Below are 25,935 nucleotides of genomic sequence, written 5' to 3'. Positions count from 1 at the left end.
TGCTTCAGTTTCCCATCAGTAATATCAAGGCAGCAATTCATCCCTTATTTTGCCCATTTAGAAAAGTCTTCAGAATCTCTAAGCAACTACAGAAGAGGAGGACAGGACTTTTCACATGAGTATTGCTCATTATCCTTGGGTCAACAGAAGATTTTAGCACTGCATTTTCATAACTGTGCATAACCACCATGTTGTTTTAATTAGACTTCATTACATGTCTCAGAAAACTCTTCCATTAATATGTAAGAGTATAGTACACATTGGGTTGCTTTAAAGTAAACAGTTTTGATTATCCTATTAGCAAGAGGATAAGAGTCTTAAAAAAACATTACTACACTTCAAAACAGTAAAGTTTCAGATACATTTATACTGCAGTTAGAAAATAATTGCATTGACTAATTATTTTAAATAACTTAATAATAGAATTATTTGTAATTTATAATTTTTATATATATTTATAGAATGTATGGAATTAAATAATCAGAGAATTAAATAATAATAATAGAATAATAAGATGTAGCTTTGTACATCAAGTCTGCCTTCTGAAATCTCAATCAGTTTGTTCCTTTGGGATCTACTTCAGTCTCATATCTTTAAACTTTCACTGGGTAGTTGATGTCAGGTCAGCATCCCTAGAGAAAAAAATACACAGATATATAAAGCCTGAGATAGTTAAGGTAGTTATTTTCTAGATTTTGCATAACTCATTGGACTCTGAAGGGATTGTCATGACTTCCATACCCTGTAACAGAAGAATACACAAAGAAGGGGTTGGAGCATGATGGCTATCGCTTGGAAACTAGATTAGAGCTTCCAAGTTAGTTTTTGAAGGTCTTAGTTTTTGAAGAATAGTCTCTCTGAATACTGCAACCACAAGAAAAGCTTTGAAGGTCATAACCCATGTGAGTACTCTTCCAAGCAGTGCTGTTAAAGAGTGCTTTGAGGTGTTTTGCATTCACCATGCATTAGCCTAGAACATCACTCAGAGGGTAGTGAGTTCTATGCACTAGCCTAGTTATTCACTCAGAGGGTGATGAGGCATTGGAACAGGTTGCCCAGAGAGGTTGTGGATACCCCATTCCTGGAGGTGTTAAAGACCAGCTTAGATGAAGCCCTGAGCAACCTGATATAGTGGGTAGCATCCCTGCCTATGACAGGGTGGGTGTCACTAGATTATCTTTGAGGTCCCTTCCAACCCGAGACGTTCTGTGATTCTATGATTACAACTACAAGTCCTAGTTCTACTTCTCATACTTCTCAGACTTCATTTCAAAATATGGCTAAACAGACTATCCTGTACCTGGCACACACACAAAAATACTCTTGGATTTAATTGACTAAGTCTGACTCTCAAGAAACATTCTGCGGATCACCAAGAACCTGCAGACTGTTGTGATTTGCCCAGAAGAACAGTACTACCATACGATGATAAAACGCTCTTTTAAAAAATAGCAGATGGTTTAACTAGGAGACCGATTTGAAAATAACAAATTGCAGACCTGGGCCCAAAAGGAATACCTTGCTCTTTGGCAACTATTAAAGTCTCCAATAAACTGCAAAAAAATCAGTATTCTTCCAAGCACTGATGTGCAAATACAGCCATTCACCGAGATCCTTCAGAAAAGCACACAGTTAGCATCAATTCTGCCTCATTTTGTATTTTAATCCTGAGATATAAATTGCTCTCAACAGGTGAACTTTTTCTCCAACATATGAGGGGAACTCAGCACGTGGCCACAGCTCTGTCTTACACACTGACATTGTGTGAAAGGATAATTGTATTCCAGGTTACAAACTTTTTTAGGACTGAGAGAGTCTCTTCTATCTAGGCTTGAAAAATGCCTATAACAAAGGGTTCTCTGTCTATTGCATCTATTCAAATTGATACAGATTTTCATTGGCCTCACAGAACTCAAGCTTCTTTGCAAATACTAGTGTAAATCTGTAAGGAATCTAAAAGGCATTGCAAAACAATGGCTTGCTATCCAAAATCTGAAATCCAATTAAATAATGTTGAACATAAATTTCTAGAAGTGAACTTTCTCAAAGTGTCAGGTTTAAGATATGGGGCTTTGTTTCAGATGCATCCCTAAAAATAATGTTTACATCAAATCTGCTTAAAGATATTCTGAAGTGCTCCACTGACATTCGGTAAGATATACTTGCTCCCTCTCTGTATCTGTCTGTTCATCCATTTGCTTCCTCTGTCCCTCCCTTCTTCTCTCTAGTAATCATATGTGAAGTGACTCTGCCTGAAGGGCATGGGTGCTGATGCAAAAGGGAGGTTCTCCACCAAAACCATGTTCTTTTACTCTTTCTTCTTTGGCATGAAGCATATACCAATACCTATCTCATGTTGCAGCCTAAGTATACAAATGCACCAAAGTGAAACATCTTTTCTGGAGGAAAATTTCAAGAAAGGCCTAGATTGTTTCTGTTTTGCTTTTGAATGAAGAAAAAAAGACAAAGCATTTGAATTACCACATTATCTTTATTTGTAGAGCATACATTTTTTTGTCTTCAAAGCTTAGGACAGGTAAGATGAGTATGTCTTTTTCCAGTTTAAGAATGTTTTCTATCACAAAAGCACACAGATAAATGAGACATTTCCATAAAGCAGAACTGTAAAAATCAGGATTTTTGGAGTTTTTCACAGATGTTAATGCCCAGAATGGTTGGAATTCCTGCGCTGGCACAGCTATGATAATTCAGTAGTGCTAAAAATGAAACAACAACAAAAAAAGATATTTTCAGTGACAAGATCCCTGTATCCAGAAAGGAAGAGTCAAATACACAAATTCATTCTCAGTTATGGCCCTGCTCAATGTTCCTGTTGGTCTCAGTTGATACTATATAAAACTTTTATTGTGTAACTCAAAAGGAAGAAACACCTATATGGCTTTAAATCACCTCTGTGCTCGTTTCCCATCACCTGCATAGAGCAGGTAGCATGCTGTCAAAACAGAATATTTGTGGGACCATTGTACCATTGGGGTGTAAGATGGGTACAACTGCTACACAGTGGTTTCCTCTGTGACACTAGGCAAACCACTCTGGAACAGCTGTTTCAGGTATTTAGATGCTTAATGATGAAAAATGGTGCTTTACTGGAATTTCCAAAGCATCCAAGAGCCTTACTCTTTCAAACTTTCTTAGAGGTTTACTCTTCTTCCCTAAAACAGGGCAATATGTTCCTGCCTCACAAATGTGCCACATGGATTTAGGTTTAAGATAGAAAGGTGCTTATACATTGTATTGGAAGCATAATGTTCTGTTCTTGCTACTTACGTTGTTCACTCTTCACAAGCTTGTAGAGAGGCAGACCCTTGCAGAGTTGTTCAATGGGTTTACCATAGAGAAACCAATCCCTCATATTTCCAAACAGGGAATTGCCAGATTGAAACTGTACCCACACATTTTTTGGAGAATACACTTTCTTCATAGTCTAAAGAGAAAATATTAGACACCATCAGTAATGTAGCTTTGGTTTCTTGCTACTATGATGCCATGCTACTATGGCATCCATCAAGAAAAATGCCATGATCTAAAATCACTTCCCTTTGCCGCATACAAAACATTAGCTAAAGAATCTATATGTTTTTTAATACCTTTTTTTTTTTTTTTTAATCTATTCAGAAACAAAGTATACTAGATATTAATTCTATCAACACAGTGAAACTGAGTTGAAGTTATAGTTAATAAATTGCTAATTGACTGCAATATAATCAAGTATTTTTCACACACATTAATCTTCCCACTCCATAAAGGCACTCTGAAAAGCAAAATGAGAAGTTTTGCTATAAATGTACTATTGTTAGTCTGTCATAAGATGAACCAGAACTCAAGTTCATCTCCAGGCAATGCTTCCAGTCACCTTCATGAAACCTTTACCTGAGTAGGAAAATCACAGTTTGGTGATAGTAAACTAATTTCTAAATTTTGTTCTGCAAAGAATAAAATAATAATAAAAAAAATCAAATGATATAATGATGTCAAGGACAAAATATTAGCATACCAATAAAAAAAAAATAAACCTTGTGTGATCTCACATTGAAACCTCCTCAAATTTGTCAAAATATGCCACTTCCTCAGGCATGGGATCTTACAGTTCTAGCTATAATGATAATCTACTATATGCAAGGTGGGTCATGACTGTTTATTATTTTAAAAAGATGTTCTATATGATATTTCCTCGAAGTTCTATCTTGTTAGATCTGTTTCATCATTGCTAACGTAGTAAGAGATATTCCTAAGAACAACAACTGTTCTTGAAGGCAGAATGGAGGGATCCCATCATACCATATAACTTGTACACAGTAGTCTTTTTTGTATACAGAATAGGTTTCTCTACAAAATCACCTTTTTCTCAAAAGCCAGGCGTCCAATTTCTTGCAGCTCTGGGATGGAAGCCTCAGATATTTTCAAAATAAAGCAAGCATTTCGTGAAAACAGCCTTGTTGCAACATATCCCTGTGATTAAAAAAAATAATAATAAAATAAAATAATAAGATAAGAAAAGTAATTCATTAAAAATAGTTACCACTGGTGTTTGGTGATTCTCCCTAGCTTTTAGGGCAATCTAGAAGAAATATGAAGTGGCTACACTGACTGTCATGGTGGAATGACTCCTCATTTCCTCATTTACATTGTCACCTTTGGGGAACGGAAGCAGCCTGCTAACATTTATATCTGTCCATAAGACTTGAACGATCTTTTCCCATGGACTTCTGCTGTACTTACTAACTTTCTGTACATGAGTGTATACAGCCAGCTCTTCACTCCCTTGCATTGAGGTCAATGATATTCTTCTCACTTTTGTGAATGACTACCATGTGTTTTACTACAATTCTCTTTAAAAAATCATCTTCATATGTGTGAAAGAGAGATTGCGTAAGAGGAGTAGAAGTGATGGGAGTCTTCAGTGAAACAGTGTTTCAGGACAACTCATGGTGGGAATGCACTAAAATAAATTCTCTGTGTTTATTAACTTCCTTAAAGAGATTTTTAGAATCTAGTCAGATTCTTAGATTTACTTACATGACTGTAGTCAAAAATAGTATCAGAGGAGTACAAGCCAGAACGGACATGGACGTCAGCAAGGTTCTTCTCATTGCTGATAGTCATAGTTGCCGTGACATAATCACTGTTAGGTTCGTTCAGGACAAAAGTCTTTGGTAAAAAAACACAAAACCATTGTTCATCTGGTTTTCACTTTTAAAGACACAATATAAACATTTTCTCTCAAATGGACAATCATGATTGTTTTATATACATGTTAAATCCATTAACAACTCTCTAGCAATCTCAAGACGCCCTTGTGGTGGAGACTAATTATGAGAGATTTTGAGTCAGAGTGAGTCGGGAAGGGACAGGACCATACTGCAGGCTTTTGAAAACAGCATGTGACATACCAGTCATTATACATGGCAGCAGCAATGACTCAGAGAAGACTAAAAGAGTCTTCAAATTTTATCTTGAGCTAAGGGGACATATGCTCCACAAATTTCTTGTCACTGCGCAGGTGCACAGAACTGCCTCTTTGGCTCATATGATTGTCACCTTTGGTAAAAGCTAATTTTCTCTGTGCTTGGTAATAAGCATCATTTTAGCTTCTTCTGTTCTTTTCTTCCTATTATATTCCTCCTTGCCCAGGAATTTAAAACATTTTAAACAAATACATGCAATAGAAGGCTTGTCAGTCTACTTACTTGCAATGCAGAAGTTTGAATCCAAAAGACTCCCAGCAAAATGAAAATTGCAGCCTGTAAAAGGAATGAGCATTCTCACTCAGAAGAAACAACATGCAGTGTCATACACAAATGGACAGAGTTAGACAAAAAACACTTTTTTCATGATGTGAGGGAAACATATTTTCAGTTTGAAAAATTACCCAATCCACATGTGTATTAGTTTAAAGCAATTACAGTTCTTCACTATAAAATTCTTGCTATCAGGCTTTCTTTTGCCTGTAATGGTAAAAATGCAGAACAACCATGACATTTTATGCTTCTTTCAAAAGTCACGCCCTTTGATAACATTACTTCTTTTTTGTCTCAAAAGTGGGAATTATTATATCATAACTAAATCTCCTGAAATCAAGTTCTGCATTCTTCACTCAAATAATGTTTCCACTGACTTCAAGGAGCTTACTGCACACACAAGAAACACAGGTTTCCTACTGAACAACCAGAAAAAAAAAAAAAAGAAAGAAAAAAAAAGAAAAAGAAAAAGAAACCACACTAACACAGAGGTCATATTAGCCCCAGTACTGTACTGCTAATTTGAGCATCTTCCTTTCTATACTTCTATTTTAAAAGGAACTTTTAATAATATAAATACAATAGAAATGTATATACTCACAAATCCGTTCATTTTTCCTTCAGATTAAAAGCAAAAGCCTGCAGAAGGTAAGAATGCAGGAAAACTCCAGAGACCTTCAACTTTTATATCTTGCAGTAGGTGTGGGAAATACTTGACAGAACTGTTCTTCGTGATTAGAACAAGTCCATATCTACATGTCATGTACTTCATATCTGAAATTTTGGTCTGGCATAGATAACCAGATCTTGATATGTTAAAAGCAGTCGATACATCAGCTTTTGTGAGATTAATCACTCTCCAAATGGCTATTGTTTACTGGTTTAAACTTTACAGGAGTTTCCACTTCTTCTAGTTCCATTTTTTAATATTTAACAGGATATTGTCTAGAGTTAAATGGCATCAGGAACTCTGCTATTCATTCATACAATATGCATTTTGTCTTCTTAAATACAATCCCTAACAGCCTGATAGTCTGTAGACAAAGCCTGGAAAAAAAAAACAATCACATACATTATGCCGGATTATGTGCCAACTACTAAATAGACCACCTTTTCAGACATTTCTTCTATCTAGCATATGCATGATCTTTTCTAAGAAGTACTGCTCGTTTTTGAACAGTTGCTATGATACATATCACATGCATTGAAATTAGTGACGAAGTTAGGAATAACAATTGTGCTTCACAGGCAGAATCTAGTTAACTGCTAGCCTAGGAGGGAGTAACATGAAACTTCAGAAGATGTGTGGTTCACACAAGGTCACAAAACAACAGAAACAAAATGGAGATTCCTCCTTTAAAGTTACAACTGTTTTCTATATTTTATGTCAAATGTCAATGACCACATGATATTGCCATGAGGTATTCTCTCGTGAATTGGACCTTGCCTGGACTCCTCATCTCATCTGTGACTCCACATCAGCTAGAGCAGATAACCTTGATGAATCACAAACTACTTTTTACTAAAATGTCATAACTAGGGTCTATTCCTTCCAATAAAATGAGAATTCAGCCTAGAAGCCAACAAATTTCTGTAATCTGTCAGAGAATCACAGAATGGTTGAGTTGGCAGGGAACTCTGGGTACATCTAGTCCAGCCACTGCTCAAGCAGGGCCATGCAGAGCAGGTTGTCCAAGACCATGTCGAGACAGTTTTTGCACATCTCCAAGTAGACTCCACAACCTTTCTAGGCAACCTGTTCCTCTGCTCCATTACCCACACACTACAGAAGTGCCTCCTGTGCTCCAGTTTATGTCCTTTTGTCCTGGCACTGGGCACCACTAGCAGGATCTTGTCTCTGTCTTCTTTGCACCCCTCCTTCAGGTATTTATATATTTTGATGAGATGACCATTTAGCCTTCTCTTTTCTAGGCTACAGTCCCGGCTCTCTCAGCCTTTCCTCATAGGAGAGGTATATTGGTCCCTTCATCATTTTTGTGGCCCTACATTGCACTCTTTCCAGGATGTCCAGGTCTCTCTTGTACTGGGGGCCCAGGACTGGACGCAGTACTACAGGTATGGCCTCACCAGGGCTGAGTAGGGGGAAGGACCACACCTTTTAACTTGTTGGCCTGTTGGCCACACTTTACCTAATGGAGCCAGGAATACTCAGCCTTCTTAGGGGCAAGGGCATGCTGCTGGCTCATGTTGAACTTGATTTCCATCAGGACCCCCAGGTCCTTTTTAGCAGTGATGCTTTCCAGCTGGGCGCTCCCTGCGTGTCCTGGTGCCTGTGGTTGTTCCTCCCCAGAGGCAGTATGTTGCACTTCCCCTTGGTCAACTTTGTGAGGTTCTTGTGAGGCCATTTCTCCAGCCTGTCCAGGTCCCTCTGGATGGCAGCATGACCCTCTGATGAATCCAACACTCCTCCCAGTTTTGTGTCATCTGTGAACTTACTAAGGATGCACTATACCCCATCATCCAGATAATTAGTGATGATTTTAAACATTCATCAGTCATCAGAAATAAAAAATAAATAAAAAGAAAAGAAGAAAAAAAAAGAATGAGGTTGTACAGAAATTATCTCTGCAAACATGTCTCAGTATAAAAAGGAAATTGCATACATTTGCTTTATAACACACAACTCTATGTGGAAAATTTTATCTCAAGTGTGACAAAGCTGTGCTGCTAAGCAATATATCAGAACATATATATAAATAGATATGAAATTGTGACAAGCATGGTTAGATTAGATTAAATTAGATTAGATTGATGTTATCCTGTTGAAAGCTGGCCCTGCCCCTTCTCAAATGATTCTTTGTTTGTAGGATTGCAACCTTTCACAGAAGGGTTCAGGCACAAGCTAAAATTAAAAGCTTTAAAACTTCTACTTTATATTCATTTAGAATGTCAATTAGTCAAATAAGCCCAAAGATAAAAGATTAGTTTCTAAAAAGCATTTTACTAATTAACCTTATTGCAAGAGAGAAAATAGTTCTAGTTGTCTCATGTCTGTAACTCAGGAAAAGCCTCGATATACCTCCAATAGCAAAGACCTGCTTTTTAGAGACTTTTCCCCACACTGAAATTCATATGTCTCTCAGTAATATAAATGAAATTATCATGCATTCATTTGGAATAAAAAATATCCATGACCATGCCACAGTCCTCTAAGTGTCCTTATATATTAAGTAACTGAATTAATGAGCTGCATAAGAAGAGCTATAAATTGCTCTAATTTTCACGTACACAACCATCACTTTTGCCTGTCCTCAGTCAGAGCAAGGTTTGGGTTAGGAAGTAGCCCTCCTCCATGACACCCAAATTTCACAATGATACCCACTCTCTCAAGGCAGTCTTATTCCTTTGGACACTTTTGATCTAAGTGAAGACTCTCAAAGTTCTCCCCTCATAAAGTGACTTACACTTGCATACTGTTCATATCAGTACAGAGAAGCTTGGAGGAAATGGAAACTTAGTAACGTTCAGAACAAGCAATATATTGTTACAACACAGCAACGCATATTGTCAAAGGAAACTTAATTTCTCTGGTATTTTCATAAAGCCATGTATTTTCAAATGCATTCTAATTTAAACCAGTAAAACATGATTAAGTTACAGAATTACTCTTAATCTATGCAAGCAAAAAATCTGACCCATTATTTGGCACCATCATCCACTAAAAAACATTTAAACAAAAGACCCTTGGAAACTGTATGAAAAGAATACTTCTATAATTACAGTTCATGTCTGATTACCAAACCGGAATTTCAACATAAAAGGGAGATGGATTTAATCAAGGTAATGTGGGAATAATACTATCAAAACAAGCCCTCTTGGTGACTAATTTTTTTTTCATGTGCTTTTGATAAATATTTGCTTTATCAGGGAGTGAGCAGGTAGTGGGAGAAAAGTAAAGAATGAAGCAACACCTCAAAAAGCAACAAAATTCTGTATGCTTATGTTTGCATTCAGCTGGGCATGTCACACACTGGATCAAGATGGGGTGACAGAGTCTAGAAAAATCTATGTGCATGAACAGGTCAAGCAGAATTTGTTGCATTCAGTAATTAAAAAACAAACTTCTAGAATCTAGTAAAAATGCACTCTCTCTGCCCCTTTTCCTGGCTTCTAAAATTGTAGGTAGTTTTGTAATCTATTCTACATGTCAAATGCTCTAGCTATGTATGTTTCCCATACAACTACTTAAGTAATCAAAAGTTAATGGAAGATTTGGAGATTCACGCTTCCAAATGTGACACATTATTATAATGGCCAAATTGGCTGTGGCTGTTAGAACAAATGGACCAAACTGTTTTCCAGCTCATTACTAACAATACCACAGGGACTACCATTATAGAGTTTGGTTTCTCACTGCCTTTCTCAAGAACCAGTTGATTAATTAAATTTCCAGAGACCTGGAGAGGATTTTGTGACATTCATAACAAACTTTCTTGTGTATTTGGATCTTTGAGGCTAACGACATACCTTTCTCCATACAGCATCCACAAACCAGACTGATTAGAAGAAAGAAATTGTTTTGCTTAGTAATTTAATACTTCCATTCACCATATTCTACACCTGGTGCAAATGGCAAAGTGGTAACAAAATGAAGAAGGAAAACATTTCTTCCACTCACCTGCAGTGCTGTAGTCCAAGCAAGACAGTGGGATGAATTGGGGCCCTTTACTGGTATAAATGAGAATTGGACCTCACCTTCTTAGTTAAAGTGATATTCCCTGGCCTTGTCAATAACAGTTGCAGCAAAGATCTTCAGCAATTGACAGCAGTGGAGAATTTCGTTCGGAGATACGAGTTTGTGAGAGAGTCTCCATCATGTCATTCTGGAAATGAAAAGGAAATGTAAGGGTGCAAACCCATCCTGAAATACTGTAAATTGCAGGATTGATACACAGAGAAGATGATAGAGCTACTACTAAATAAGAACTGCTTTTTGAGTACTTAAATCAGTACCTCTTAAAGTGCTTCTTCTGTAACAAGCACAGGTAAGAAACAAATCCAAATTACCTAAGGTTATGTATGTACCTCTGTATATTATACAACAATGGAAACCATTCTTGGGCAACAATACATCTAAATGGGTTAATTAAAATATTAAATATTTGCAAGGTTTCTGCAGCAAACAGGGCAAATAAACTCTTTCTGGTGCATGACTGTACATAATTATGAAATTCAGATGAACTTTAAAAAATATACTTTCTAAATAATAATTAATATAAAATGTCCATTGTTACTGCTTCTCCCTTACTTATTTTCTTCTAATCTCTAGTTTATGGCCCCTTTCTAGAATTAGTCTTTAAAGGCTAATTACAGATTAAATTACAGATTAAATCTGTAATCACATAGTACTTTTGTGAAGAGGTTCTGTGAAAATACAGAGACCAGGCCTCAAGACTGGAAAACAGATCCTAAAAGACAGGACAGTGCAGAAAAGATTCAGAAAGGAAAGAAAACAAAAGGACTCAATAATTTCTATTACATAGATCAAACCTCATCATTTCAGGGGACATGAATTAAAATATTTTAGACCAATAGAGGTGGTAATCTTGCTATTTTAAAAATGTTATAAACTATGAATTAAAAAATTAGGCCGAGTTCTTTGTTACACAGGCACAAAATTTCACTATGAATTTTATTAGGTATCCATTTTCTGGTCCTGAATTTTTTTCGTTTTTGAAGTCATTATTAAATGCTTTGAACTTGCCATTACAAGTTTTCTTTCATCTTCCTGTATGTAATGAATTCAATTAGGCTAATATCAAGCCTACCCTTATCACAGCACTTCCACAGGAAACCCGTCATAATTCTGTGAACAAAGGGCACTTGCCAAGAAGGTAAACCCATTTTACTTTGGGATATTACTGTATAAGAAGTAAGAGTACACATCAATTACCAGCAGAAACTGCCTTGCCTACCATCAAAATGAAGTTCACTGTAAGTACATATATCACTTTCTCATAAAACTACTACTGCAGAGTTTTTAAACTATTTTGAGTCTTTCTTGGCAACTATTGAACTATCACTGATTTATGTAGGGTTTACAGAATAAAAAAGGCCAATTGGATTGCGACTTCATGGGTGAAATTTCAGTTTTGGCAGTGATTTCACTCCATAAGCTTACTCAAACATGAGAGAGGAAAGTGCTCTGTTACAAGGGTGAGAGGCATATATAAAATCTAGAAAAGGCAATATTTTCTCATTCATAACTCTTAGATGCAATTCAATAGTCTTACCAAGTTGTATGAAGTTATGGCACACCTGCCTGTTGAGAGCATAAAGAGAGGAAGCATGAGTTTTGAGACACTCCAAGTGCATGAGCACGAAGCATAGAGGTATTTACAGCAGTCTGAAACTGTTGCAGGAGATATTCCAAAACATTACTGCTTAATACTGAGTCACACTTGGATATCACCAGTAAAAAAATTCTCCTTTGAAGTCTATGAAATTTGTGACCAATTCAGTTATTGGAGGGATTGTCTCCAAGAGAACAATTGTTCACAAAAATTATTATTACAAAAGAGTTTACTATTAAATCTTACATAAAAATATACTGGCAGTAGTTTTGACCCTAGAGAAATCTGAGCAACAACAAGCATGTGAGTCACTGAAACTATAGTTTTACAAAGGGGTAGCAATGTGTAGTATTACTTTTTTTTTTTTTTTTTTTTTTTTTTTTTTTTTTTTTTTTTACAGAGAAGATTGTGCCTACCCTTACATTATTAGCTCTGTACTTAGAGGCACAAGATTTATGGTATGTTCCAAGGACAGAGCTGTACTTCACAATAGATGTGCACGTATGCTGCATGGATTTGCTCCATGTCTGAAACTAAAATGCTCAGAGTGAAAAGTTCATTTTTACAATGAAATACTTCAGTCCATCTTTTTCCAAGGAGTGTACTGAACTGGGGCTAGACATTTTAAAAATCACTAAGTTTAAATTATATTTTTACCTGCACAGCATATACTGCTAAGAGTAAGAGTAATATATATATGAATTGATTACCTGACTTATGGTCATTTTAACAAAAAAATTCTTCTGCATATTTATATACTGACCAGATTCAGAATAGAGCTGATCATGTACATAAAGTTAAACAGGAAGGCAAACTTATTTGAGACACCAAATAACTTGATGCAAGATGAGCAGTTGCAATGTTAAAATGTTGTGAATTCCAATTATTCCTTTCAGATTGTGATTGCTTTTCTTGGAGTTCTCCTGGCTCCAGTTCCTGCCTATAAGGTAAGTATAGTGCTAGATGCAATTATACACTACTGTCATAAGAACCAGTGGTCTTTAATTGTAACATCTGTAAAATATAATTCTGAAAACGAAGCTGTATACAAAATCTGACACTTAGCTTGAAACTGCATTTTTTATACTAAAGAAAATATATAAGTGGTGATATATCAGGCAAAAAATGTCAGTTTCTAGATATGAAATCAGCAACAAATTCTGTCTTGAGATTAGCATAAATACTGTAAAGTATTTATGAAAGTAATTGTGTGGGGAGAGACCAATGGTAGCATGAAGTATCTGATCACAAAATACAATGAAATACTATAAATTATTCTCTGCCTGCAAATTCCTCCTGGGAAAAGAACAGTAAGGACAATTCATACCTTCTTAGACATTTTTCTTCCAAGTTGAACTCTGAATATTCATTTTCATTTTTAATTTTAAAGAAAACCATCCAGTGTTTAAAAGTAAATGTAAACTTTTCCACCTGGTCTAGTAGGCATTCTGTACAGGGTGGCAGGGAGGAAGGAATGGAGCAGTAATGTTATTAAAGCTTGTCTGTCTTCACAAGGTAGATGCCATCAGATATATATGAAAAACAAGGCTTGATAAAGCCTGAATGTAAAGTTTGACACAAAAGTACTGATGGCTTCCCAGCCTCCCCCCTGAGGCTGGAATTTATCTCCCTTTTACTCTGGTCTCCAAGAGCAATTATTTTCCAAAGCATGGTTTCACACAGAATCTCCAAACCTAAATCTTTACCTTCTTTAATCTTGTTCAAAAATCAGAACAGTGAGGAAAACATTAAAAGGTACCATGGTGAATATTCACACTCTCCTTTGGATGACACTGTAGTCGACACCGGCTCAAATAAGCACTCTGAGATCTGGAAAACTGTCTGGGACGCCAAGACTGTAAGTGGCTGCCACCATGGCTCAAACAGCTTTTTCTCTTCTTCTGTGAAGATTATGGTGAAATTTGGCACTGGGTAGAAACTGGTGTTACTTGATCTTCTCTTCTTGATTAAAATGTAAGATATGTAATAACAGCCAGAGAAAATCCGAGAAGACAATCAACCGAGTAATCAAGTTGTACAACTTGATTCCATGAATTCATAAAGATCATACAAAGCTGCTTTTTCTCAAGCAGCTGAGAAACCTGAGTTAGTACTTAGATTAGCACTGGAAAAGAATCAAATGTTTTTCAAAAACACCTAAGCTTCGACTGTGAGATTTTAGAAGAGATGCTTTAAAAATGCTCTCACTTAACCATTTTATAAATTCTGTTGCACTGTATGTTGCACTGATTTTCAACAGTGAATTCCTTCACCTGGCCTAAGCAGGATCATACACATAGCATTAGTGGTGAAGGCAATTTATTTTACCTTTTATCAAAGCCCATTGTTAGTCTCCATGACACATTTACCTAAACAATATATTTGAAAAACATTATTTTCCTTCCTATGATTATTTGTATGTTCCCTTCCTATGATTATGTGTATGTTGTAAAGCCTTTTATTTCTTCTTTTTGTTTGTTTACTTAGTTCAGTGCTTCTCTCTAGCAATCCACTTCTCTTTCACTGTATATTTCACTGTATATATACTGTATATATATATATACTGCAACAAGATAGAAGTTTTTGTTACTGTTTTTTTTTTTTTGTTTGTTTGTTTGTTTTAATAGGGCTACATTGCAACCAAGGTATTTTCAAAAAAGACCTGCATCATTAGTAAAGCTGACACAGGAGTCTTGCCTGTTAATAGACGATTTTCTGCATCACCTCACGGAGACGAGGTAGGCTGGTGAATGAAAGTGCTGAGAAAGCTAATTAACTGCCTGTGAAAAGCATTTGTTCTATACCCACAAAAGGGAGAAAAAGATCATAAACTGGAGTTTCTCAGCAGGACTGAGTCACTCTAGAAGTTTAGTCTCTAGTTTTCTTAAAAGCTGCATTGCACTTGAATAATCTCTTCTCCATTATGAAAGTGTGGATTTGATACATTTTTATTTTTTTTTATTCCTAAATGATGTATTCTGGGTTTGCTTATTTAACACTTAGGAGTCCAGACCTCAGCACCTTCCACCCAGAGAGAATCGATACATTATCTCAAAAAATAGACTCCATAACTTGCGCCCATATGGACAACGCATTCAAAATCTGTGCCAAGGAACTCCCTCTTACTTTGCTTACCCAACCCCTGGTAAGTATACTAGTGTTTTGTATACCGAAATAAACACTAATAAGATTACAAATAAGGATTAAATAAAGGTTTAAGTGAAAACGAATAAGCTAATTATTGAAATCCTGCGTTCTTCTGTTAGTTTTTATAAATCAGTGAGTGTGTAGTCAAGGGAAGAAAACCAGGTCTGCCACTCTCCTGCATACAAATGGATGATCATGCTACTTCAAGAAGGCTCTAGCTGTGGAAGAGAGTCTGATTTTTTTCAGGCAACTTCATGCATATATGTATACTACATGCATATATATACACTGAATGCATATACATGTATATGTATATACTTCATGAATATGTAATATACTGATGCTCTAGGTACAGGCCACAGTACAATTTTGAGACTCAAAATCCAATTTGCAGATTAGACTTTTGTCTAGGAAGATTGCACTAACAATTGCTTGTACTATACATTCAGAAAAAGCACTTAGATTGTTAATTTGAGATTTTGGTAAATTTGACATTTTCTGGGGGAAGAACACGATGTTAGAAAAAAATCGCCTATGTTGTTCTATTTTCTCACTCCAAATCTAATCAGCCTTTTTCTTTACTTTTAGGCTCAAACTTTTTAAGGCAAGACGTCCCATGTTTGAAAACTCACATGAAAAAAGTGACATTTTTTTACTGTGGTTTATAGATCTTTTCCTGGTTAAATTTGGAAGAAGAAATTAGAGCTGTGTACCCATGAAGATACTTTTTCTTTCTTTCTTTCTTTCTTTCTTTCTTTTTTTTTTTTTTCCTTCTTTCCATGGTAATCTTATCTTGATCATATTTTCAATCATTTATCTGCCTTCTTTTCTGCTCTCTGTGAAGCTTAGTGTCTCTCAGTAAAATTCATCATTAACCTACACTGGTCTGTGCTGTGTTTTTACTGATCCTTTTAAAAAGTAGAAGTAACCCCAAAGAAAAGTTCCTAAACTACCATTCCTGAAAAATCCCATTTTTGGCTTTTAAATCAGATCCTGTAGTATTTCCCAATTAGATTTCACATTACCATAAGGAATTTTTCAGCATTTCTAAAAGCAAATTGTGTTACCTACTGCATAACTATATTTGGAAGAATTAAATACAGTGGTATGAAAACAAGCATATTTCTGAGTTATTTTAATCTATCTTAATTCTACAATACTACATTCTACAGTGTTTTATAAGGAAAAAATTATAAGCATTGCAGTGAATTATAGCCAATTGAAAATAGTCACACTATTGCTCTGATAAGCACAGAAATCAAGCTTTCAATAACAGTATTATTGTGCGTTGCTGAAATGCAGTCTGTAATTGAATAGAGGTGTTATTTAACAATGTTTCACAAATATTTAACACAGGAAATAAAAGAACGTACCCTAACCAAATAAAAGCACAGTTGGAAATTTTAGAATAGAATTGTCATTAGGCCAAAATTAAGGCAGAATGGCTGGGACTCATTTATAATGCTGGTCTGAAAGGATGAATTCAGTAACAAGGGTTGGCTGGACGATATCAGATCTTCACCTTTCTTCCTTGCTCAGATGCCCTTTCCCCGGACTTTGAGACAAGTTAACATGTGAGACACCTTATCATTCATGAAAATCAAGGGTTACTTTACAGAATCACAGAAGCACAGAATGTCTGAGGTTGGAAGGGACCTCTGAAGATCAACTAGTCCAGCCTCTTGCTGAGCAGGATCACCTAGAGGACATTGCACAGGATGGCATCCAGGCAGGTTTTGAATGTCTCCAGAGAAGGAGACTCCATAACCTCTCTGGGCAACATGTCCCAGTGCTCTGTCACCCTCCTAGTAAAGAAGTGCCCCCTCATACTCAGCCGGAACCTCCTGTGCTTCAGTTTGTGCCTCTCATCCTCTCACTAAGCACAACTGAAAAGAGACCAACTGGTTCTATTCTCTTGACATCCTCCCCTCAGTTATTTATATACATTGATGAGGTCTCCCCTCAGTCTTCTCTTTTCCAGGTTAAACATGCCCACTTCTCTCAGCCTGTCCTCGTATGACAGGTGCCCCAGTCCTCTAATCATTTTAGTAGCCCTCCTCTGGACTCACTCCAGCAGCTCCATGTCCCTCTTGTACTGGGGAGCCCAGAACTGGACACAGTATTCTCCAGCAGGTCACTTCCCTAGCCTGTACTGATGCTTGGGGTTATTCCTTCTTGCGTGCAGGACCCTGCACTTGCCTTAGCTGAACTTGGCCCAACCCTCCAGTTTGTTGAGGTCCCTCTGAATGGCAGCACAGCCCCTCTTGGGGAATCAGCCCCTCCTCTGGGTCAAGGATGCAGCAGCCTGTCCAGTTCAAATGTTTGTTAGCTCTTTACTAGTTAACTGAAATTAAAACCAAATCTTGACTGCCTGCACCCAAAAATATTTTAGCACCTCCAAAGAAAGTAACCATATGGCTGCAGTATTTAAACAAAGCTTCTGTCTGACTTGCCTGGTGCTTTTGGAGAGAATTCCTTACTCATTTCCAGCTTTATCCTGCATTTTCCCTGAGATAAAGCAGGCACAGCACTCATACTTATCTGATAGCTTGTCACTGGGAAATATCTCTCCAGGGACCTTCTAGCCCCTGAAGACTATGAGCCAGCCCCTGTGGCAGATGATGATTCTGAGTCCCATGAGGCAGCAGAGGTCAGAGTGGACATGCAGAGAACAGCAACCATACGAGGTCCTTGCTCAAGCCAGAGCCTCAATAGCCTTCTCCCTCCATAAAAGAAAAATTGCCTCCAGTTTACATGCACAAAACATTGGGAGCAAGGTCCAGCTTCTGGATATGCTAATTTAACTTCATGCACATAGTTTCCAGTTATTATATTATTACACATTGCAATGCCTTTGTCCAAGGAAACTGGCCTGAGAAACTTCAGTTAACGCTGTGTACTACAGTATCATTTCACAAACTTTGTAGATGAAAGAGAACTGTTACTGAAGCAATTAAATTTTTTTTTTCCAGACCTTAGGAATTTAATTTCAGTATTACATTCTGACATGTTTCTTGCTCTAATTAGGATGTCATTACATTTCACAATGTACATTAGTCAAGTTTAAATTGATCCATGTTTAAACTGTGAGTGCCAAAATAATAATAATAATAATAATAACAACAACAACAACAACAACACATTAAAAGGTCTGTGTAAATACAGAGATATATAGCTACTATTAACAGTGCAGAAAATTGGAGTTGCTTGCAAGAAGAAATCCTGCCTAAGAAGGAACAGGCCTGAACTTTATTGGCAAACACACTTTCCATGATAAACAGTTTAGATTCTTTAAGGGCAAGCCATCAGTATGCCACATCAGCATTATAAAGCAGAGGGTTTTAGCTTGTAGCTCTATTTTCCCCTTATGCCACAGCAGGCAGAGTATGAAGATTCAATTGAATTTACATTAAAAAAAAAAAAAAACACCTGAAAAAATGTATTGACAGAAAAAAAATCAAAATCGTGATCTGAGTTTAATTAAAAGGCCATAAAATAATCTAATAAATGAACTTCAATAAAATTCAAGGTACCAAGAAAACCTGATGTGTGAGAGCTTTATTATTACAAAAAGAAAAAAAAAAAAAAAAAAGATAATATTCACAACTGACACCCTCAACAAAGCAGCATAATAACACCAGGCTTCAGGGAAAACCAAACCAAACCAAATCAAACCAAACCAAACAACAAAACCTCCACAAACACAAAAAAATATGGGATCCAAGCATGTGCCTGGGCTACTCCCACCTCAGGCTGCTGAAGTGCGTGAGCTGCTGCCCTTGCTGCTAACTCAGGAGGTTTTTTTCTGCCATTTTTCGTGGTCCTTAATCCCATCCCTGTCATGCACCCACTCGCCCCTCAGAGCCCCGCCCCCCACACGCACGCACCCCAGGAACCACTTCAGGACAGCTCTTCTGCCCTCTGCCTCCCTTTTCTGCATCTTGACAAATACAACCTTTTTCATTCCTCCAGCAGAGGTTTCATTCCTGTCAAGCAGCGTGAGAAGGCAGTTTCCTTCACACTGCTTGTGAGGATCTTTCCCTCCCCATTGGCGCCACAGGCAAGTAACAAGTAGTGTGGTCTGCCCTCACAGTCCCCAGAGAAACCTACATTTTCTGCCCAAATCCATACAAGCACAGTTGCTTGTACAGAATCAAGAATGTAACCACTATTTTGCAAAATAGTATGCATCAAAAATCTCCCCTAAGATTTGCAGTCTTGACTCAGTTAAACCAGAATTTGATCTAATATTGCACTTGTATCACAGGTTAGAAGTGATGGAGAGAGAGAAAAATCCCTTATTTTTTTGAAAGATGTGCTGAATTGGGGTTGGAAAATAATATTGGAATCTTTACAGTGGTTCTCTATTATAGACTCAGAATGCACTGATTGCATCCAAATCTAACAGAGCAAGTTGAGACCAAAAACAATTATTCAAAAACCATCCTAAGTGAATCATCCATTCATACAAGAAACGTTTACTTCACCACAGAAGATAAGCTGGGGGAAAGTGAAAAAAGTTATTGCTGCTACCTAGAATAACAAAGAGACACCTGTAGACTCATACGTTGCTGAAATGTCCTATTTATCATGAAACAATTTTCAGTGGCAATGTTGCATTTGAGCCATATATTTTGGTGAACCCTGTGATTATTTGGTAAAGTACAGTATGTTTTAGATGGTGCAAAGCCTCCAACTTATTTGTATTTTGTCTAATGTAAAGTTGTTTTTTTTTTTTTTCAAACCTTAGGTTATCTCTGGTCCCCAGTTTGATGTAGATTTTCAAAATTATATAGCAAATATGTCAGAAAGTTATCATAAAACACATTTCCTTTTTCACTGCAAATGGATTCTTATCTGATAATTTTGTCAGACTGGCAGGCCAGAATTTGCAGAAGCACAACCCCTATATTTATGAAATAGTTATAGCAGGAAATAATGTCCAATGACATACAAACTTGGATACAAATTACTAGATAATTTTATTTCAATACTTAGTCATTCCACGCCTAATTTTGAGGACTAGCGTATATAAGGTGGATGGTTCACCTCAGTCATTCCATCTGCACTTGCATCAGCTCTGCAGTCAAAATGAAATTCACTGTGAGTATACATGCTATTTTCTTATAGACTAAAACTCTGATTTATAGCTATTGCCTTTATACCTCTTAAATGCCTGTGTCTATTTATACCAGAAAGTAACTCTCTGGGGAAATTTCACTCCTCAAGAAGTTGCAATTTAGACCATATTAACCTGAATAGATGAAGGGATAAGGATTTTTATAAAGGTTTAGTTATGCGCTATTCAACCTATGCTAACCTTAGTGTGGCGTCCATTTTTGTCTATGGCCTTTTTGCAAATCTGGAGCAACACACTATGGATTGAACCATTTTCTTGTGATGCCTATGCAGAGGAAATTTAAACTCTCTCTCCTCACTCTTGTAAAATATCTGTATATTATTATGTAGATCTCTGTAGCAACTTCAGATTCAGCTCTTAAAAATGTAGACTACTAACATGTACTTACTTTACGTTATTCTGGGGTAAAGCAAGAATAACCCACTTTAGGTGACTATTGTAAATTCAGTAAGAAAGCAAAAAATATTCAAGGAGTACACTTCTACATCATTTTAAGAAAAAACCACTAAGATTCTAATGACAAGATCCATCAGCCAGACCTGCAGCTACATTTTTATGTTTTCAATGTTATTTTCAGATTGTGGCTACAGTCCTTCTTGGACTCTTGCTGACTCCAGCTTTTGCTCAATACGTGAGTATAGTTTTACGTACTACTGAGCATACTACTGAGTATAATTTTATATTGGTGCTCTGTTTCTACATTCCCTGCTTCTTGAACATCCCCCTGCCTTTAGGGGAAAGGAATCTAAGATTTTTTTCACGCATAAAACTCTGAAACCACAGATGACAGTTGTAAAATACAGAAATTATTCACTGAATCTATTAAAAGATTCTTAGAGCTGTTAAAGAATGCCTTACTCTTCTGTCATTTTGACAATATGGTGGTTGCTAAAGGCATGACTTATGGGCCAGCATTTGTTATATTATAGCACTGCTTTTCTAAAGCTTGGAGGAGATAACTGACTACCACTTGAAAGTCTAAAAATGTTAATTTTGTCTTCTAGTTTCAGAATGTGAAATCAGTCAAGAGACAACCCATCTACAGGAGAATCAATGTTGGCACTGGCTACCAAATTCTGACCATCGATAGTGAGACCCTTGTGGCAGTTATTGAGGACAAAACAACCACTGAATCATGGAAAACTGTTTTGAACTATGATACAGTAAGTGGCAAAGAGCATGCTTTTTCAGAGGATTTATGAGGAGACTAGTTCCTACAAAGCTGACTGAAATAGACTGCTTGTTTCTTTATTCTTAACATTTTGAGTCCAAGTTTTGGGGTTAAAACTTTATATGTTCATTACTTTGATTTTTAATACAGACTTTATTTTGGTCTCTGTTACTGAAAAACTGAATTTCTAAGTCTCAACCTTTTTTATACAGGGCTATATTGCAAGCAAAGTAGTGGCAGAGAATGTCTGCTACATTTCTAGAATGGACAGAGTCGTGATGCCTGCTCTTTCTTCAATTGCTGTACTTGCTGAAGAGAATAAGGTAAGATAAAAACGGGGCAGTAACTTGTAAACTTGAACAGTAACAAAAACTAAACTCTAAGTACGGGATATTAAAGAGCTATTTTCAACAGCTTTTAAAACAATATTTTCTTAAAAGCAATCTACATTCATCATGAAATTGTACCAATTTCAATTACATTGTATATTAACATAATCTGAAAGCTTTGAAAAATTAAAATATCTTGTTCTAGATACTTGCAAGGGAGGTTTTACTGTTTTTGTTACATAGCACTTAAAATAATTTTATAATGATCTAAAGGATTATGTACTTTAGATTATCTACATTTTAATACTGTGTTATATTTTAAAAAATTAGTTTCTTAGCACAATACTCTTCATAATCTGACATTCGTTGTATAAGAAAAAAAATTCTAAACTCTAATTTCTAAAAATACATTTTTTAGGAAGCTCTAGTTTGGGAACAGCAACTAGTCCAATAACAACAACAACAAAAAATTTAGCTAAAATGTCAAGCCCTTTTAAAACTTTTTCAAAAGAACTAATGTCCATACTAGCATAAATCCAGCCCACAAAATTAATGCAACATTTTCAAAAATTTCAGCATATTAACCTTTTGTAGACATAGACTCCTCCTAAAGTCTGAGAACTAAATTCTTATAAAAATCCAGGCTTTAAAGGGACAGAAGTGTTTGATGGGGAAGAAAAATGTAGTTATATAAGTTCAGATTTGAGCAAAACCTTTCACGTCTAAATGTAGTTCCAAGCTTGCTTTTACTAAGATGTATATCTGTGCTCTCTGAAGCTCTCCCAACTCACTGCTTACCAGCAAGAAGGAAGTGTATTTGAGTGGGCTTTCAGGAACCTTTTGATAAAATTCCACAGTAATTTTGAAAGTACAGAACAGTCTCAATTATCCTTGCTAAGTGTCTCTTAACTGTGGAGTTTATCAAACTGTTTCTTAAGAGTATGTTTTCTCTTTCTTGAGTAGACTAGGTTGTTGGAAGTGGCATGGTGATGTCTTTTTCCAAAAGAAAAAGAGTAGGTGCATTCTACCCTTCTACCCTTCCCCTAGTCCACATTTTCTCCAAAAAAGTCTGGGTTCTGTAGTATGCTAAGAAACAATTTATTTTAGGAAGCTTTCAGTGACATTATTTTTGGATGGCAAGTTACAAAGATGGTTAATTCTGAGTCACTTGAACAAAAAATTGCACTTTCCATTTTGGAATATTGATTTGTGTGTGCTGTTGTTTGAATCTCTGTTTTCCTTTGAGGTATAAGAGGGCATCTCCTCATATTCAGTTCAACCTCCATATTAATGGTATGATCCAGAACAGGAGTTCTGTGGCTATAGCTGAATAATGAATACAAACTAGCAGGAAGCCTAGGTCATAAGAGAAAATACAGGCATACAGAAACACTGTCTAGAGGACAAAGTAGGAAAATATATTTGAAATTCATTGGAAACAAAGCACCCTGGAACAGTTCAGAGAAACTATCCCATTAAAATATTCAGCAGAGTTCCCAAAGAGGTCATAAAAACAGCTTGTGAATTATTTTAATGTAAATACATCTGCCAACTGTTGCTACTGCCCTCCTTGGTTCCAGTTTTAGATAACTGAATAGATTTCTCTTTCCACTCTTCAAGTATCTCTATGGTAAGAGGTTAGTAACTGACTGAGAAAATACTTTGGGGGGAAATCTGTGTTAAAATACTGTCTGCACTTCTCTTTTTCTATGCAGCTACTTAGTGAAGTTTTCCATTCTCTTTAGCCTGCTTCCACCTTTACTCCCTTAGAAAGATCTGTTCTAGGAATTGTCTTCAGCACTTACTAATGGTCTCATATTTTCACATCAGTTTAGAAGACTGCACTAAGCAGAGTTTTGGTAGAACATCAAGCATTCACTCATCATTCCAGAAATAAGAATATGCATAACATTTAATGGATCAATGCACTGATCTTGTTGAATGATCTTATTTGATGTTTAGAGCGTGAAAGGCGAAAGAGTGGTTTCAAGGGATGTCAGATACGTCATCTCAAACAGACGTATCCGTGACCTCAGTTCCTATGGATCAGAGATCTACAGTCTGTGCAGAGGACTCACAACTTACATGGCTTATGAAGCCCAGCAGTCTGATCTGGTTAATCTGGGTAACCTGGGTAATCTGGGTAATCAGGGTAAGTGTGATCATACAAGTTTCATGTGTAACTAAGCAAGTGATTTTGTTTCCTTCAGAAATACACAAATACTGCTGTTACAACTAGAGACAGGCACAAATTAGGAGTTGCAGGAAGGGCTCAGTATCTCTGCAGTCCAGGATTAGAACAATATTGAGTTACAAACTCCAATAAAATACTCTAATCCAAACTCTCACTACTCCTTTTACTAAGGTTTAAGGAAGCTTAAGTTTTGGTTTAGAATTTTGCACGTTGAACTTATCTGTAATGCCAAGGTAAAGCAGCAGCACAGTCTCAAGTACTACTATCCTTCAGTTCAGAGATTGCTGAGAGGTTATTGAGGAATCCCACCATTCAAGTCAAGCACTTATGTTTCCCAGTATTAAGCCAAGCTGCTTCATTCCCTGTAGGTTTTTCAGAGGTAGAGTGATTACAATGTAGGAGTTTAGTGGCCTCAACTTTATAGGCTTGTTTGATAATGTCAAAGCCTGACAGGACCTATTAGGTAGCACTAACATAACTGTACAATACACAGTAATATATACTAACAGTATAGAGTATAATAGTGCCCCTTAGTACTAGAAAATGTACAGAATATTAAATAGCATATCTTTGTGATCCTTTTTATGAGTTAAAGGTCCAATTGTATTTGGTAACTACAAAAGAATCTTTCACTCAGAAGTCAGTCCTGCAGCATCAGCAAAGTACTATGAGCCTTATAGCAACCTGACTGTTCGTAAACACTATCATGTGAGATATGCTCCAAAGATCACGCATTGGATGTTGCATTCTGACATAGCAGTATTTACACTTAGCGCTGCTCACCTGGCTTTGATAATTGCTTTGGTATTTGAAATGGCCCGATTTGAATAAGAATGCAAGTGCAATGTCCCAGGTATTAAGGGCTGCCAATCAATGAACAGATCATTTAAAAACATCTTGGGTATTAACTCATCATACTTTCTTTTCTTTTTTTTAGGATCCCAGGTTTGGTACAATCCAAACTCTTGCTACAGACTTGATCTCCTGAATCTTTTGGGCATTGACTACTGTCAGGCTCAGACTCAGGTTCAGGCTCAGGCTCAGAACCTTTGAGCATCGTACCTTTCTTGAACCTAGTAAGAATGCTCGGTAGCTGAACAAAGCCATCCCTGATGATGTTCTTCCCTGACATTACATCTCTCAAGAGTTTTGTTCTTCATGATTCAGATGTTGAAACAGATCAATCGGTGATAGTATCTTTCAAATAAACACCTTTAGCATGGATGAACTGTGGCTAATTTCTCATTACTACACTCTTTACTCTTTAAGATCTATGAAAGCGTTCAGAAAACAAACTAAAAAAAAAAAAAAATCCCCAGATTCACCTTCTACTGCCTCCTACCCCCACACAGCTCAGGGGAACATGGAATGGGGGTTGTGGTCAATTTATAATGGCTCATCTCTGCCACTCCTTCATTGTCACACTCTTCCCCTGCTCTAGCATGGGGTCTGTCACATGGGATACCATCCTTCCTGCACTGGTCTACCATGAGCTTCCCGCAGACTGCAGTTCTTCAAGAACCGCTCCAGTGTGGCTCCATACTAGAGGATGCAGGCCTTCAGGAACACGCTGCTCCAGCATGTGTTCCCCATTGGCAGCAGCTCCCACCAGACCTCCTGCTCCACTGTGAGTGCCTCTCCACAGGCTACAGTTCCAGCCCAGATTCTTCTGCGTGGGGTCTCCACAGGCAGCAGTGTGGTAATCTGCACTGACATACTACACCATGGGCTGCAGGGGGACAGCTTCCTCCTCCAGGATCCTCTCCAAAGGCTGCAGGGGAGCTTCTGCTCTGGCACCAACACCACCTCCTGCCCTCCTTCTGCATGGACCTTGCAGGGTTGTTTCTCTATATCTTCTCATTCCTCTCTCACAGCTGCTGT

The 25,935-nt window shown here is 36.9% G+C and overlaps 3 protein-coding genes across 10 annotated transcripts in view; 2 read left to right on the top strand and 1 right to left on the bottom strand.

Moving 5' to 3' along the window:
• The window catches only part of LOC311424215 (gastrokine-1-like), a 39,658-nt gene extending 23,579 nt beyond the window's left edge, over positions 1–16,079 (top strand). For 3 of the 7 annotated variants that reach the window (XM_084499180.1, XM_084499179.1, XM_084499177.1), the window contains exons 2-8: positions 10,262–10,765; positions 11,560–11,714; positions 12,970–13,020; positions 13,806–13,931; positions 14,701–14,811; positions 15,077–15,218; positions 15,809–16,079. In XM_084499180.1, the coding sequence (XP_084355306.1) occupies positions 11,703–11,714; positions 12,970–13,020; positions 13,806–13,931; positions 14,701–14,811; positions 15,077–15,218; positions 15,809–15,888 (522 nt within the window). In that variant the 5' untranslated portion in view covers positions 10,262–10,765; positions 11,560–11,702 and the 3' untranslated portion in view covers positions 15,889–16,079. Of the gene's footprint in view, positions 1–7,691; positions 7,836–10,261; positions 10,766–11,559; positions 11,715–12,969; positions 13,021–13,805; positions 13,932–14,700; positions 14,812–15,076; positions 15,219–15,808 lie in introns of all 7 variants that reach the window. The other 4 variants (XM_084499178.1, XM_084499181.1, XM_084499176.1 and 1 more) reach the window with 4 other exon arrangements.
• Positions 2,472–19,038, bottom strand: GKN2 (gastrokine 2). Its single transcript, XM_084499183.1, has 8 exons — positions 18,968–19,038; positions 10,476–10,603; positions 6,361–6,806; positions 5,709–5,762; positions 5,038–5,169; positions 4,360–4,470; positions 3,289–3,445; positions 2,472–2,717 (listed from the first exon to the last, which is right to left on the bottom strand). Exons 3-8 carry the CDS (start codon positions 6,370–6,372, stop codon positions 2,632–2,634), a joined length of 552 nt encoding a protein of 183 aa, XP_084355309.1. The 5' UTR covers positions 6,373–6,806; positions 10,476–10,603; positions 18,968–19,038; the 3' UTR covers positions 2,472–2,631.
• A 42-nt stretch (positions 19,039–19,080) lies between these two features.
• GKN1 (gastrokine 1) lies at positions 19,081–25,276 on the top strand. Of its 2 annotated transcripts, none has more exons than XM_084499556.1 (7): positions 19,081–19,280; positions 20,219–20,323; positions 20,938–20,991; positions 21,365–21,523; positions 21,744–21,854; positions 23,823–23,994; positions 24,992–25,276. In XM_084499556.1, exons 2-7 carry the CDS (start codon positions 20,261–20,263, stop codon positions 25,105–25,107), a joined length of 675 nt encoding a protein of 224 aa, XP_084355682.1. In that variant the 5' UTR covers positions 19,081–19,280; positions 20,219–20,260; the 3' UTR covers positions 25,108–25,276. The 2 variants fall into 2 exon arrangements, with proteins under 2 accessions (XP_084355682.1, XP_084355681.1); XM_084499555.1 differs by having other exon boundaries at positions 23,823–24,012.
• Positions 25,277–25,935: the final 659 nt, after the last annotated feature.

The sequence above is a fragment of the Aythya ferina genome (genome assembly GCF_964211825.1).
Source record: "Aythya ferina genome assembly, chromosome: 27".
Classification (NCBI taxonomy): Eukaryota; Metazoa; Chordata; class Aves; order Anseriformes; family Anatidae; genus Aythya; species Aythya ferina.
Note: the sequence above shows the minus strand (reverse complement) of the source record. Positions and strands in the feature narration are given on the sequence as shown.